The 16,493-nt window shown below is 42.9% G+C and overlaps 1 protein-coding gene across 1 annotated transcript; it reads right to left on the bottom strand.

Annotated features, from left to right (window-relative positions):
* Positions 1–496: 496 nt before the first annotated feature.
* Positions 497–16,241, bottom strand: CNDP2 (carnosine dipeptidase 2). The gene is made up of 12 exons (XM_065628425.1): positions 16,173–16,241; positions 13,489–13,578; positions 12,384–12,527; positions 9,490–9,652; positions 7,825–7,913; positions 6,611–6,811; positions 5,989–6,073; positions 5,254–5,414; positions 3,127–3,291; positions 2,431–2,572; positions 1,642–1,789; positions 497–1,201 (listed from the first exon to the last, which is right to left on the bottom strand). Exons 2-12 carry the CDS (start codon positions 13,546–13,548, stop codon positions 1,132–1,134), a joined length of 1,428 nt encoding a protein of 475 aa, XP_065484497.1. The 5' UTR covers positions 13,549–13,578; positions 16,173–16,241; the 3' UTR covers positions 497–1,131.
* Positions 16,242–16,493: the final 252 nt, after the last annotated feature.

Raw genomic sequence — 16,493 nt, forward strand, 5'->3', positions numbered from 1 at the left:
AGTGAGCCAAATCCAGTTCAGATGAGCACATATTAAAAAAAAAAAAACAACCAACCAAAAAACGCTTAAAACATAACAGTGGTGTTAGAGTTGAATGTTTCCACAGGACAGCTTGAAGTTGGATATCAGTCAGTAGTTACCAGGAGTTGAACCAGGAGTTGAACCAACTCTTCTCTCCCCACTTATGCCTACAAATTCCCCACGCTCCCTTGCACTACCAGTCATACTACAGTGTGATGACCTGGCTTACAGACCCATTTTTGGAGCTTGTTTTCCTCCAGGAGAACAGGATTTAGCAACATCTGCCTCAAGTCAACAAGCTGTTATGGAGCCAGAGCCTAAGGAATAAAGATTTGGATTCCCAGGAAGTACAGTCTGTGTAGCCATGTTGCTCATGTGCCTCTACAGCCATAGAAGAGTTCCTCCCAAGTTACCTGAAGTTGCTTTTCCCTCCTAAGTCATTGTTTAATCCTTGGAGACCAAAAGCCAGACTCTCAAGCATGATTATTTATTGTTCTTTTCAGGGAGTACAAAGGCAGTTTTACAAAAAGATGGCCAGTAGTCATTACCACAGTGAATTTTGTTATAACATAACTCACTGTAAATGGAAACCTGCAGGCAGGTATAAACTGTAAGAGACAAACTGCTCTTCCAAATCGCTCAGCAAGACAGATGCCTCACTACAGCTTGAACACATTCCAGTACAGGCCCATAATCTGTCACTTTGACTACTTCCAGGACATCTCCAGGAATAAGAACCTTAAACTTGGCTGGCAGTTCTGCAACTGATGTGGCTGCTTAAACAGTCAAGAGCAAACCATTCCTCCTGCTTTACAGGAAAAGTAGATGAATACAGCAAACCACAACTTTGACATGATAAAGGGGACAAAGATGCAGTTCAGAACTGCTGGCCAGCTAAAGAGCAGTCTGTGCCATTTGAAGTAAGCATTTAGAGAAATATTTTTGGTATACAGTGTTCTTTGTCCAGTGGAACTGCATGCTTCCCTCTCCCCCATCAAAGCAATGGAATGTTGGTAGAAGAGTGAAGCCATAGAAGACTTAGTAATTTATGACATTTTGTAAGAAAATTCAGACTCCTTGATCCACGAGCCAGAAAGTAAGGTGTCTAACTTAGTCTTTCAGCTGGGAAACTTCATAGAGGTATGCACCAAGCATCTTCATCCCCTGGACGTAGTTGTACCTGGAAAGAATATAGTTTCCATTAGCATTGTCTTAGAGCTGTATTCCTATAGCACATGTGCATCTTGCAATATCAGTCCTATGCAGGCAAGAGATGCTACAAGTACAGCTGCTGCAGGCAACAGGTTCTACTCCCAACATCCCTGGCATCTCTTATGGTGAGAGAAATGCCACCCTTGGAGTAAGGGAAAGTAACCAAGCTTTTGGAGCAAAGTATAAAAACTGCTTTTGGTTTCAACTGTATAAAACTAGGAGCAGTACTGGGATCAAGATTCAGCTACAGAGCAGTTATCCCAGTTATCCTCTGCTGGGGAGAAATTGTACTTTGCTTTCCAGAGACTTGACGAAAAGCAAAAGCCCAATTCTTCTTGGTCCTTTTTATAATACATGCCAAGATCCACAGCACCACTCAGCCTGGCCCAGAGATAAATATTCTCTTACCTATTTAGCTTCTCATTTTGAGAATGGGCACCATCATCTGCAGCTCCAACAGGAAGCAACATGACATTCTTGCCTGTTGCTTCTTGAAAAGTAAGGGTAACAGGAATGCTTCCTCCCTCCCTCGTCAGGTCTGGTTCAACTCCAAAAACTAGAACAAAGTGATACTCTAGTCAGTTTGGAACTGTATTTGTTTTTCTAACACAGATCCTTACTGCTGCTTAAGCAATCAAGTACCAACCACTCCTGTACCATGTGCTGGACAAATCTTGCTGTTTTAATCAGCCAGACTGCAGAGGTTGCAGAAATGTGGCATTTCCCTCCCCGTGATGTAGTGCTGGGGCACTGTCACTTTCAGAGTTCAGTTCAAGCATTTACACAAATAATATTTCATCTGAAAGCCTGTTTGTACTCCAACACAGAAGTTAAAGTTACTCTAGTTGCCCCAGCATAACTGATTAAGAAGGATGCTAGGATGACTGAGCTTTGAGGGCTTTGGCTAAGCCAGTGATCTGAACTACTGACAGTCTCAACCTTCCATAAAAGCAGCACCATACCAATGGACTTGTTCCAATATGGTCAGAATAAGCTTGATATCAAGTTTCTTTCCTTCCTCTACCTCAGAATTGAGTTTAAGGATTGCACAACATGGTTCATTACTTAGAGAGCCAAGTTTATTACGTAAGTGCAAAAACTGTAAATATCCTGCGAACACCATCTCCTCAGTATTTCTTGAGGTACTGGAACAAGAGCTCTTTAGTCCTCCCAAAGCCAAGTGGAAAAGCCACTAACCTGTCTTCATGGCCCTTCTGCCAGCCATGTAGTGGGGATGGTCAAAGTCTGACACCCAGGGCTTTCCACCATGGCCTAAGTATACTCTGAATTTGTTGGGGCTCTGCAGCTCTGCAAACTTTTTGCTCAAGTAGCCTTCAACCTATAAGAAAGATTGAAGAGTCTTATCCACAGTTTGCATTTGTATGAACACTGATAAAGACAGTATAGAAGAGCATCTTAGGGACTTGAAGGTCACCACTACTGTGCAGCAATAATTTTCCTATTACAATTACTCCATATTATTCCTATGTACCTCTGCTCTGAAGTCAGAATATCTTTTACATGCAAATTAACAGTATACTGTAGAACTTTTAGCCAAAATGTCAAAAATCTTATGTTTTTGAATACACACTTTGAATACACACTTTTTGAATACACAATCCAAATGGCCTAAGATTAAATCAGCATTTACGCCTGAGCCCTTTCTTTGAGTTAGTTGAGAGAAACTGAACAGCCAGGCCACAACAGTACAGTGTGGGACCATACAGCAATTCCTTTGATTATCTGAGTTGAGCTGCAGAACAGGGAAGATGGTATTATAGCAAAGTAAATAAAGGGAACTGCTTTAGAAACCAGAAATACTCTCCCCCGACGCATGGAAAACAGCAGTTTCAAGACAACTTGTTTTGATACCATCATTTCATCTCAACATACGTGCTTTGTGACTTCTTCAGGAGTCATGTTTGGGACAAGCCTGATTGAGAACTTGCCAATCACTTTCCTAGGAATCACAGTCTTGGCTCCAGAGCCTGAGAAGGCCCCTTCAATTCCATGGAGAGACAAGGAAGGGTATCTCCACCTGTGCATAAGGATATCCTTCTGCAGAGGCAAAGGGAAAAATGCAAGGTTACATACAGTTTGACAAAGTTCCCCAAAGTAATAGTTTCTTCAATCTAATAAAGACTTTGCAGGAAACAGTGCTTTCTCCCATGGAGAAATGCAGCTTATTCAAGACCAATCAGTTGCAAACAGAAATTGTTAATCCCATTAAGCACACATTTTGATACAACAGCTGAGTTTTCAGCACCTTTAGAAATTCAGTAGCTCTAGTTTGACCCTGTTCAAGTTCTATGGAACTTACAGGACACGACCAGTCTGCTTCTGACAAGGACAAATACACCATTTACAAGATGCTGAAGCACAGTGTGTGGGAAGTACATTGGAAGCTCTGGTCCCCACTGCTTCAAGTCAGGCAGGTGCTTTCATCACTGAATCACATGCTTATGATCACAAGTTTTCTAAAAGCCTCACCACTGTGCAGACTGAGGCATAGTGTGCTCCTGCTATTTATATCAGTTGCATTAAATCAACTGAACTCTGGGTTGATTAGAGTCAGCACTATTGCCTTTTTCAGAAACACTTCTGCATTTCCTCATTTTCACCACAGTTGCTCAGTACACTGGATATAGAACTCAGCACATTTGTGTCCTGTGAGCTACAGTATCTCAAATTTGAACTTCACTGCAGAGATTCAGGAGACTTAGAAATTTTGTGGCCTTTATGTTATAGTCTGGTTTGTTCCAGGTACAACCTGCCTCTAATCTCCTCTCAAACACAATTAAACTATCACTCTTCAAATCTTTCAAGCACATTGTTTCTCACCTGGAGATTACAGCATTCTCTCCCATCTCTCCTTAGCCCTGAGACCCTTCTTGCATGAATGCAGCTTAGTTAGAACTCTCTTGGTAAGTTAAGCTAGGATTTCAGTCTAGCTAAGACTGAACAGCTTTAGTTCAGTATCATATATGAAGAGCATCTAGCCAGCTCTTCCTTACATACAAGCTATATTTCATCCACTACTTTATAGGACAAGGCTAAACAAGGAAGTTGTGTGCTCCCAGTTGATATAAACCTGAGCATGTAAAGACAAGGTTGAAGATATAATATTTACACCTATTTGAGTCCGAAGTCTCCATGTGACAGTACAAGGACAGAAGACAGACCTGCACATGTAAACTTGTCTTCTACAACACTTGTTTCTGCTTTTTATGATAGGAGATGTATTTACATCCAGGGTTTAATGCTTCAAAATTATAATGTAATACCTATACCTTCCAAGACACAATGCTGTTAAAAGCATTAATTTGGAGAGCTCCCAGGATGAAGATTTGAGAAGTTCAGGCATGAGTTTATTGAACTTGAGCCTGTTCAAAGATTTGGGTGACTGCCTAGTTCACGGCTACTAAATAGTCCTTGCTTGCCAGGTCTAGGCATATGTTCAGTATGTCAAGCCTTAAGTTCATTACAGCTAGATTGATCTCAAGCTGTTTTCTCACCTAATGAGAAGTCATTGCTATGAGCAACTACTTTATTTCTGATAACCCATTGAACTTCTACAGATTTAGAAATCAGATGCTTCATGTAGATGTGGTATCTGAGCTCTGGAAAAGTGCTAGCAGCTCTTATCTAGCTCTTATTAGGAGAACAGCACTAGATAAAGTAAGTTCTGTACAAGTTTGGAATGCTACTTATACATAGACTTAGGAGCCAAATTAAAGTTGCCTAGACTGCTTGTCTTAAACATGGGATAATCCAGAGTAAGTTTCCAAGCACCTAACACTTTGCAGAGGAACTGCTAATGTTAAGTACACAATCAACCATACAGCAGGTGAAATTATCTTCAAGGCAATCTCAGCATTTTAAAGACAGATGAATTCTCTGCCTCCTGAATTACTTGGTAACTACACAAGTATCCACAGAAGCTTGTTTCTGTCTTCTACCAATACAGACAGCTTGAACTAACACAGCTAACCAGTGTAGAGAGGGAGTAGGACAGCGTACCTTTGCATCATGCAATAGTTTTATTGCTCCTACATCTTTTGCATATTCTGCCAGGTCAAAATCAATCTTCTCATACAGTGCCAGCTCCTCATCAGTAACAGGTGCCACTGCTTCATTAATGCCTGGGATGAGGATTTTCCCTTTCTTGTCTATAAGTGATCCTGTAAACAAGAAGCACCTAATATCAGAATTCAACCAGAAGAAACAAGATGTCATTGCTGGGAACACTTTCCATGGGAAATAAAAGTCATTGCTTTCTGAAAACTCTTTGTAAATGTAATTAAATTCTGACCTCTACCTCCCAGAGTCTGTTCCACTGAGTCTGGAAGGCACTTCTGAAATTTGCAGCTATCCAAAATGTGCACTTCCTTGCAACTACATTTAATTCTACTGCTACATGTTTGACTGGCTGCTTAAAGGCAAGATTCCCAAGGTGTTCAATAAGGCATCTGTAGAAGAATTTGCAGAAGAGAGCTGATTTAATTAATATATGAGCCTGTAGGAAGATTTTAGGGGAAGCTAAAGTAGACAGACAACTTCTTGGCAAGAACTTTGCATATTTCTGTATTCAAGGCATCAGCCAGTTTTATGCATACCTGGCAAGCACCATTTAATTGGTCATTGTTTTGTTAGTGTAAGCAGCCCTTAGGGATGCTCCTCAGTGCAAACTCAGTCATGCTTTAATGGCTCTGACTCCCATTTTAGATGCATCCAGTGAAACCTGCTCTTTCTTACCCATTAGAGTAATGAGATCTGTCATGGCCTCATATACCGAACCACCATAAACTCCAGAGTGAAGGTCTTTGTCACTACATTCCACCTGGTTTGAAGTGAATTAAGATTCAGGTTAATTTTAGCATGAATCTACTGTCAAATACACAGAACAGACTTTTACAGCTTTTTGCTGCACATACTTTGAGAATGCATCTGTTTTTGAAACCAGACCACTCAGTTGTAGTACATTAAAGCAGATCTGCTTTTTATCGCTCTGTGGAGTACAAGCCCTTAGTACTGGCTGTCCCAACCTTGAGGACTTCAGGAGCAACATCTCTTCCTGCACTCAAAGAAATACCTGGATTAAGATATCTATGCTATGAGATAACCCTCCAGTGAAGGTACTGGCTTATCTTGCTTCACACATCTAAAAGCTGCCCCTCCCACCCAATTATCATATAGGAGAGTAAAAGGAAAATAGTAAAAGGAAGATAGAGAGTTAGTAGAAACTGTTCTATTTAAGCAGCCAGTTTCAGCTTTTCTGAAGAAAAGCTATTGGCATGAGAAAGTCAGAGCTACCTCTCTCCTCCAGTAGAAAATTTAGTTTAGTAATACTGGTTTTGCAGGGTATTTCAACACTTACCTCTATGAAGTAGTAGCAGATACCCCTCAAGCCATAGGTGATACAAGGCTTATCCTTGCCCAGCCAGTAGTTGTCAGAAATGCAAACAAAATCCACATCTTTGAAGAAAGTGTCTCGCTGAGCAAAAATCAGTTCATCAAGTCCTTCAGATCCCGATTCTTCCATACCCTCTAGGCAGAACTTAACATTTACTGGAAATTCCTTTGAAAATTAAAAACAAGAACAGATTAAGTATGTGAAAACACTAGACTCCTTCAGCAATCAGTAATTTTTATGTCATGTCCAAAGCAGAAAATTAAACATGGGTAAATTAGTCCTATGACAGTAAAATTTGTTAATTATACATAAAGTATTACAAAGTTTGGACTGTGCTTATGTTGAGGACACTTGCACCACCCTTCATTCGATGGAATTCAAACTCCAAAAGAAGTTTTAACTAAGCTCTAGAACAACTTGTTCACTGTGGGAATGCAGCAGAAGTCTCTTGCCAAAGGTTAAGTCACAGGGCTAGAAAAATTAATATTAACCACAGAAATTGCATGCCACAGCAGGAGAATCAGAGCTACTCTATCCAGTCTACCATATCCTATGCCTAGGTAGCACTTGAGAACACCCACATCTGTTCCTACTCTTCTTCCCTCTTTCAATCAAGGGTACAACTTTAGAACAGTTGAGAAATACCACACTTTTTAAATAAGTGCTCATCAGTTGGGAAGTCCACCAGTCTTACCTTCTCACAAGCAATAACAACTTGTCTTGCAAGATAAAGCAGACATCCTGAGCTATTTCTGATTGCACTTTTTCTTGAACAGAAACAGCAAGTCTCTCAGTTTAGTGTCACTAAGTTAATCTCTTAGAGTTCAGTGGCAGTAAGACATTAAGTTTCATTAAAGGCCAAGCTAGTTTTACATCCTTACATGAAAGTAATCACATTTGATTATTTCTCCTGCTCCAGATACTTGCATATGTATTTTACTTCCCACAAATTGCATTAAAGCAAAAATGTTTGAAGTGCAATCCAAGCATCTACAAGACTAAATTGTCAGCAAGTCAGCTCAACCCTACTGAGGCAGCAGGGAATTTACAGGACTATTGCATCATTCCTCCCATCAGCTGAATAAGCAGCTTTGCCTCACAAGGATTTGTGGCTTGGGTAACATTTATCGCTAGACTCAGCTGTATGCAAAAAAGCAGGATTCATTTTGGGCACATACCTGGTTAGTTTGTTGATAAGCCTCCAAGGCATTCAGCCAGGCAAGCACTGGACCTTTGTCATCTGTTGATCCTCGCCCATACAGCTTTCCTGTAGAAACAAGATACAAATTAACCAGTGTAGAGAAAAATTAGGACAAAGTTTCAGTCATCTCTTGCCTGCTGAAGAAAACATCCTTTTGGATAAACTTTTTAGTCCTGCTTATATTAACTTTTCATTTCTGATTCTTCTGAAGTAGCAGTTTTACATCCTGCTTCATACACCCATGCAGGTGGGGCAGATGCAGGACTGCGATAGTTCTCTCACTTTAGAGCTACAGCTGCTCCCTGGATAGGAGTTGAACATAAGCCTGGAAAAGATGCAACTGCCTTGGGCTGAGTCATTCCCATATCCTTCACAACAATATTTTCTACAAAGACAGCAATAAGGGAGTAGAAACAAGATACCTTATCTGAACAGAAACTTATCCAGTATTAGCCTCAGTTCAATAATTGTTTGAATAGTATGACTTCAGTAGCTAGTGACCAACCACTTCTCTGGATGCTCTAGATAAAAGTGAATCTCACCAGAAAGGGTTTTAGTTAAACACCAGTTTTACAGGCTACAGGGAAGTCCCAGGAAATGTAGCACATGGGATCACAATAAAGGCAGATATTGCTGCAACTCAGAGCTGTGGCTGCAACCCCTAAGCACAGGGTGTAACCAGAGTGACAGAACAGCCCGGACAGTCTGCAAGGTAAGGAGCCATTGGTAAACATGTCTCCTACACTGCCAGGCTGCACAGAGATAAGCCACAGCCTAAGGCAAGTCTAGCTCTTGCTATCAGACGAGATAATCCAGCTTAGGAACTTGGGTTCTCCTGCCTATGGCCAAGTGCCCAGGTAGAAATACTAGTTACTACAGACACTTATTTTCTTGGCAATGATTAACACTTATGCAACAAGAATGTTTGATGCCCTATTCAGATGACCTTTTAACACTCAACACTGAGCAAACGAAACAATGAAGAGGCTGCTGGTAGCACCAGCTTTAAATAGAAAAGAAAGTTTTACTCTCCTCTTGGCTACTGGCAGTGTGTTGTTTCAACAGGACTTGCTATATGATTTCTTCATCCTCATTTACAGGAGAGAGACACTTGTCTGGAAACCAGCTCTCTCAAACACAGCTTCTGCAGTGCTCAGTGCAGGTCAGTATGCACACCCAAGGAAACCCAGGCAGGCTGTTGTACTACTCCTGTCTCCAGGCACAAAGCAGCTGTGTTGGGTGTTTGTCCTCTGTAGTGGTTCAGAGTCCCTGCAGTCTGACATGACCTTACACACTGCCAGTTGTGAACAGGTCAAGAAATTAGCTCTAGAAAGCCTTCTGACAACAAATTGTATCATGGAAGGCAGCATTTAAGACTTTGCTGTAGCTACAAGGAACATAACACACTCCGAAAGTCTGGACTATCAGAAAAGGAAACAAGTCCTTGGAGCAGCTGAGATTTTGCAGCCCTACTTGTTTACCATTTCCCCTTCTGCGTCTTATCTCAACTGTATTAAATAAACACCCACATCTGTTCCTACTCTTCTTCCCTTTTTCAATCAAGGGTACAACTTTAGAACAGTTGAGAAATACCACACTTTTTAAATAAGTGCTCATCAGTTGGGAAGTCCACCAGTCTTACCTTCTCTTTCTACCAGCGTGAAGGGCTCGCTATCCCAGCCATCCTCCAGTGCTGCTGGCTGAACATCCAGGTGACCATACACACACACCGTCTTTTTGCGTGGATCTGAGCCCAGTATTCCCAGAATAATTGGTGGTAGAGGGATCTCTGATCCATCAGGCAGCTAGAAATAGAAGGCAAGAAGTTTTATGTGAATGTAGAATGTCAAAGCAGCACATTTTTATCTGATGAATTAATTACTTTAACATTACAGAGGTTATGAGATTAGGAGCAGAGAAAGCTAAACAAAATTAAGCTACTTAAACTGATTGCCAGAAGCAGTGTGCCAATGAAGGCATGATGGCACTATGCCAATAAAAGTTCCCTGACAAGTCCCAGTGATAGTCAAAATGCTTCAAGCTGCTTGGAACCGTTAGCTTTAAACTAACAATCCCACATCAGATTTTAGCAGAACAAGCTCTCTGCCTGCCAAACTGCCATATCAAATGCGGACTTAACTGCAAGTGATAAACTCCTTTCAATACTGCATTCTGCATTGCTTGTCACTGCCCTTTCATCCTGTCTACAGTGCAGCTCTCTAGACAAATTTCCTGACAGTGGTATCAGCAAATATAACACGTGCCTACACCCAAATAAAGTCAGTGTAACAGTTATATTTCACTATACCAGCCGACGCTGTTAAGCAAAGGGCAGGGTAGTGCTGATGAACTTAAATCAAGAGTTCAAGAGTTGAACTTTGCTTACAGGGTATTCCAAGGGATTAAGCCATTATCATATGCCATTCCCAGTCAGCATATATTTCCCTTCCAGTGAACACATACTCCTAGACACTGTTCAACAGATCAAGATCAGCTTTAACTTTTTGCTCATATGGGCTCCAAGCTCTGATTTTTTTTTTTAAATTAACAGGTTACATTGCTCTTGGCCAGCTGCAGCTCTAAGTGATTAACGCATTATTGCAAGAGTTTGCATTTACAGTAATCAGTATGCAGCACAAACTGCAGCGCAGCAGTAAACCAAGTTTGATCAAACAAGTTCACCAGTTGCTTTACATTGTCCTTTATTGATACACCAGCAACGTCCGTAATACACTGACTAGTTTTGTCTATACTTAATATAAAACTTAACACTAAAGGTAACTTTAATGCAGCTGCCTGAGTTTTCTACATAGAAATAGTACTTTTAATAAACTCTGTAAAATCAGTTCTTGCTCCCCAAAAGTTACACTGATGAAAGGAATAAGTTTGTCTCTGAATTAATTGAAAGACTTTTGACAGGATTTTAAGCTGTAGGTAGCAGCAGAGCCAGAATTATCCGACAGATTGCCTCTCAAGAGGGCACATGAAGTCAACTGCTTCCCTGCTGGAACCTGCAGTGCTACAAACAAGTGTATTCCAGTTGCTAAAAGCAAGAACTGCTCAGAGGGTCTTGATACACACAGATTTCACCCAACAGTCATTAGCACCAATTACAACGACAATCTTCTAAAACTAGCAAACACTCCAGTACAACAGGATTTGGAATGCCACTACACAAATGCTAGTCTAACAATTTTGGTATGAGTCTTATTCTGTGATATGTAGTGACTAGGTACTAGGAGCATATTAAGTAGATGGTTCCCTATGATGAGATTATCATTATTGTTCTCACAAGGACATACATTTCTCAGGTGAAGAAAAGCAGTCCAGCTAGATAAAAATAAGGAGGGGACTCATCCTATGAAGGATCCTTCTGTATCTGGTAAAGGATCCTTCTGTATCTGGTAAAGGATCCTTCTGTATCTGGTAAAGGATCCTTCTGTATCTGGTAAAGGATCCTTCTGTATCTGGTAAAGGATCCTTCTGTATCTGGTAAAGGATCCTTCTGTATCTGGTAAAGGATCCTTCTGTATCTGGTAAAGGATCCTTCTGTATCTGGTAAAGGATCCTTCTGTATCTGGTAAAGGATCAGCGTAATCTTGTGACAAATGCAACACTTCTGGAAGAGCTTGAAAGTCTTCTGGAAGACTTACTGAAACTTCAGTCAGTATCTTTACAGTCTATGGGTCTAAGGTCCAACACCAGCCTGCTATTAAAAATGTGTAACACTTTTGTTTGCAGGTGCTCTGTTCATGTTCAGTCAGAAAATTATTTAAAATACATTTAATATACAGTCCAAAATATAATACAACATGCTTAACTGATTTGGATCCTAAGGTTTACTATAAACAAAGGTTTTAATGGGAAGCTCATCAGACTGTGTGGCAGGAAAGGCATTATCCAACACCCCAACAGGCTACTGCCTTTCTAGGCCACTACCCACAGGACCCTTGTGTGGTAATCCTGACCAGAAGACCAGACATCAAGGAATTCGTGATCCCCATTAGCCTGAGTGCACCCTAGCCTGTGCTGCACACTCAGCTTTGCCTCCTGCCTGTGTTGTGCTGTGGATGTCCTTGGGCTGCAGGATAAACTTGGCAAGTTGACTGTAGCACACAGGCAGCTCCCACTTGGTACCAGCAATTACACCACCTGCATGTCCTTGTCTTTATCTAAAAATGCAGCAAGAAGTTCTCATGTGAATATCCCCTTTGTTTGGCAGTGGAATCAAATAACTTTATTAAATAAAATGCGATAACATTTCCATGAATGAGATCTACACAGTGTGCTGCATGCTGATTAGACGCCTCCTAGATGCTGCACAGCTTGGGGTTCCCAGTATCTGAAGGGACATAAGATTATAATATCCTCTCCCTTTATAGTAGTAGCTCTAATAAACAGCATTTTAAGTTATACTTTCTGGAGTCTAAACATCTTTCTTACTGGGATCATAAGAAGTCAGCACCTCATAGTGCAAAACACCTTATCTCCTAAAGAGACTTTTTCTACTAAGCTGACATGGAGATGCTCACATACCTTTTGTTTCCCAATATCCACAAGTTGAGTTGTGCCTCCCAGTCGCTCAATATCCCTTGCAGCAACCTCCATCATGCGCCTGACTTCGGCCCTCTTATCCGGCCATGCTGACACACTCTGGATTGCCACCCATTGAGCCAGGCGCTATAGAAAGACAGAAAAGCTGAAGGCTTTACTACACATGAATTATGGCACGGGAGGCACTACACAAATACAACACCTTGCAATTCAACTAATACTGTTTTAGACAAGCTTAAACTTGAGGCAAATCAGCTCTGTCCTCTACTCAAAAGTGTACTCTAACAATTAATATTAGATTCAAAAGCTCTCTGAAACCTCACTTCCTACAGCTGCCCCTGTAGTGTAACAAATTCTATGGATAAATATATGACGGCTTGTGCATATTGTGCCTTTCTAGTCACCACTCTTTAAGTATCCAGAACTAGCTAATGTCTTTCAGGCTTCTCAGGTCACCTTAGCTTTTTCTCTCCCATGTGAGAGCTGTGAGAGTAACTGGCACAAGTCAAGTTGAACACTTAGCATAGTTCTTGCCTGGCAGTTTACAATGCTATGCCACTGATTCCTTCATAGGCAAAACAGATCGCAAGACAATGTGCAGTTAAACAGCAGGTTAAACAACAAAGTAGAGAAACACTCTCCCTCTGTACCCCAACATGAACAGTTTAATATGTGAAAGCTTCATTCCAGCCTTGCTTATATTTTTCCTCTCACATCTCAAAAGGGAAGAGAGAGTATAAACCCAGTTTGGCATTCAGGAACCAGCGTCAAACTGCTTGTGCCTCTCAATAAGTCACTGCTTGCACTATACAGTAATACAGCATTTCCTAATAAATCTACCATAGAGATTTAGGTCTTTGAACAGAAATATGCCTAAACTTGAGAAAGAAGGTTTTCTGGCTTGACTCAAATCAGCCACACCTGCTGCTTGCTCTCCCCTCTCCCCAGTTACTTGGCATTACTCTACTATTGGCCATATACATAGGTGCAACAATAAGCTTGAAGGTGACCACCTAACTTTTAATATCCCATAGCTGTCTGCGCTGCAGGACAACACTCAAAAAAAAAAAAAAAAACAAACACTTACCTGAACATAGAGGTCCTGGTGTTCATCAATGTATTTGAAGAGGGCTTCAAGAGCAGACATTTTCTGACCAGAACAGTGCTGCTGAAGAATCTGTGACAGAAAAAGAATTTAGCCTTTACAGGTTTCAGATATAACAGTCAGTACTCAAGCAGTCACAGAAGACTTTCACCCTTCAGTTGTTAACACCACACACCAAGCCACATGAATATAACACTTGGGGCCACTCCCTCTCAGAAAAATCAGAGCCAAGTGACTACACAAAAGCATATTTAATCTCAACACCACTGTTTCTGCCTCTTCCCCCAGAATAACTCTGGAAGTTAAACTGAACAGGCTTGTCTGTGGAGATACTTCAATCAAGTTATGTAGGATTATAGGCAGAATTCAAGTGAAATCTACTCTTTGAAGTTGCATTTTATTATAAGAGCTCAACTAATAGTGTGCCATAGGCTTGAACGCTAGTAGCTAGGTCCAAGAAAGCACACTTTTACTTTGTGCTCTACGAAAGAGGTTAAAAGCAGGCAGTTTAAGAACTATGTTTTCTTCAGCTTTGAAGTCCCAATCTGCCACTCGGATTCCCCAAAGGAGGTCAGGGAAGCCATGGAAAGAGAAACCAGCCCCAGCAGGCCATAAGCAAGTAGTCAGTGACTAGTTCTGTGCTACCACTTCCTTGTTTGGTTTTAGTTTCAACTGAAGTTCATGTGAGAAAATCCAAGACCTCACCACTCCTCAGTTTTCTGTCTTCCTTACTAGTCTAAAGTTCACACTAAAAAGACATACTTGGCCACTCAACCAACACAACAAACAAGCTCAAGCTTAGTTCTCATTATAACTCAAGACACAGCACCTCCTCTAAGCCAGGAAAATAATGAGCTTTACAAACACACCTCTTAAATCCAAATGTGACAACCATGAGAAAAACTCCAGTGTCCATGTAATACACGGAATATGCATGTTCAGCAACACCAGATGCTGTGATTCAGTATTCAGTCAGCTTTATGCCAGATGCTTTAAACTTGTCTTCCACTTTATGTGGAAGTCACAAGACAAGTATGACAGTTGTTAAAACACTTGACTTTTTGTCTTAGGATTTCTTAAACAGCTGACTAGTCTACATAGCTGAAATGAATACCTTCAAGCTGCAGGTTGTCCCACAGAACGTATTGTGATATAAGCACATCCCACCACCTCAAACCTACAAAAGACTTGCAGAATGCATTTTCTTTCAAGCAGGGTTGTACTTACGCAGATTACTGATGTTTGACATACGAAAAGGCTTTCACTCACTGCAGATGGCCTCTATTTAATTTACAGCATCTATCAAGTTTAAGTTTGGACAATGAGTTTTAAGCACCAATTAGAACAACCCCAAAGCACTAGACAGCTCAAGCATTCTCTTCAATAGCCATGGATAGTGAAAACTGAGCACCTTCAAAAGTACTACAGAGACATAACCAACTTAAAGGAATGATTCTCACTAGAGCCTGGTTTCCCTACCAAAGCCAGCATCCTCACATGCAGGCAGCACTCAGGCATGATTCATCTGGAGCTTTTCAGAGAAACCAGCACATGGGCATCAGTCCTGCACATCTGACCCTCCCCTTCACTCAACCAGTTCCTATAGCAACATCAAGGATTTAGCTTCACAGCACAAAGTGCAACATATTACATGGAAGACTGATGATATTCTGCCCAACACAAACAAGATCTGAACTACTGGCCAAGTCAGGGGCTACTTTATGCACTGCCTTAAACATTGTTAAATATACTTAAAAATTAGTGAGGCATTGAGTCAGTCAAGTCTCACTGTAGAGCTGCAAAATAGTCTTCCCCAGAAAGCTTCACACTTGGAAAAGTAAATGCTGCTTACTGCACAGCACAAGGCTGGATGTTATTTCCCCTCCTCTCTTAAAAACCAGGCCTAGAATTTCTTGTAGGTCCCTTAGACCAGAGAACTGAATCCGCCCTACCTCTACGGAAGAGGCTTCACAGTTCTACCTGTTCACAGCACTACAACAGTTGCATTATCAGATAACCCACTATCAGTGCACAATGACAACGTTGCCCTCCTTCCCCACGGGCAAGGTGAGCACCCCAGATAAGAGCGTTCAACCAGCTTAGGGAAGGTCTGTGGGCACCACGGAGCACTCGACACCTCCAAAAGCCACTGAAAGCAGCAGCTGGCAACCCCACGTCCACATTACAGGCCCCGCTCTCCGGGCTGAGGTTGACTTAGGGGTCAAATTCGGGAGTCAATGCGGTTTTGCAGCAAAAGGGAAAGTTCACCGTGGCCCCCAGCCCCGCGACCGCACGGAGGGAACCTTCGGGGCGGGGGGGACACGTCGCAGGTCCCCTAAGGCCAGAGGAGGCTCAGGGGGAGAGAGAACGAGCGCGGGGACAGAGGAGCAGCCGCGGCTTCCCTATGAGGTATGAGCAGCAGCCAGGCGCTGCTGTGGCCCGGGGGACTCGGCCGGGCCGAGACACGAGGCCGGGCAGGCGCCTCCTCCCGCGGGACACCGGGCAAGGCCCGGCAGGGACGCCGCGCACCCAGCACCCGCCCCCCGCAAGGCCGCGGAACGGCCAGGCGTGGCCCTGCGCGCCGGGACACGGCGCCGCTACGCGAAGGAGCCGAGCCGAGCCGAGCCGAGCCGAGCCCCCCCAGACCCGCCTGCGACCCCACTCACCCTCCCCACGCCGGCCCAGCCCCCAGTGGCAATCACTGCCGGTAGCCACGGCGCTTTAACTGCCCCCGCCGGCCCCGCCCACTCCGCAGGCGGCGGTGGCCAATCCGCGGGCGAAGAGAGGGCGGCCCGGCGGCCTCGCGCGGCCTCGGGGCGGGGCTTGCTGCAAATCGGGGCGGGGCCTTCCCGCCTGGCAGGAGCGGCGCTCTCCAGCGCCCCCAGCGGCCGCGCCGATGTACTGCGGGGCGGCGGGGGGGCCGGCGGGATGAGCCGGGGCGGCACGGCCGGGAGGCCTGGGCTCTGCGGGGGGAGCGAAACGCGCCT

Source organism: Caloenas nicobarica, chromosome 2 (assembly GCF_036013445.1).
Source record: "Caloenas nicobarica isolate bCalNic1 chromosome 2, bCalNic1.hap1, whole genome shotgun sequence".
NCBI classification, from domain to species: domain Eukaryota; kingdom Metazoa; phylum Chordata; class Aves; order Columbiformes; family Columbidae; genus Caloenas; species Caloenas nicobarica.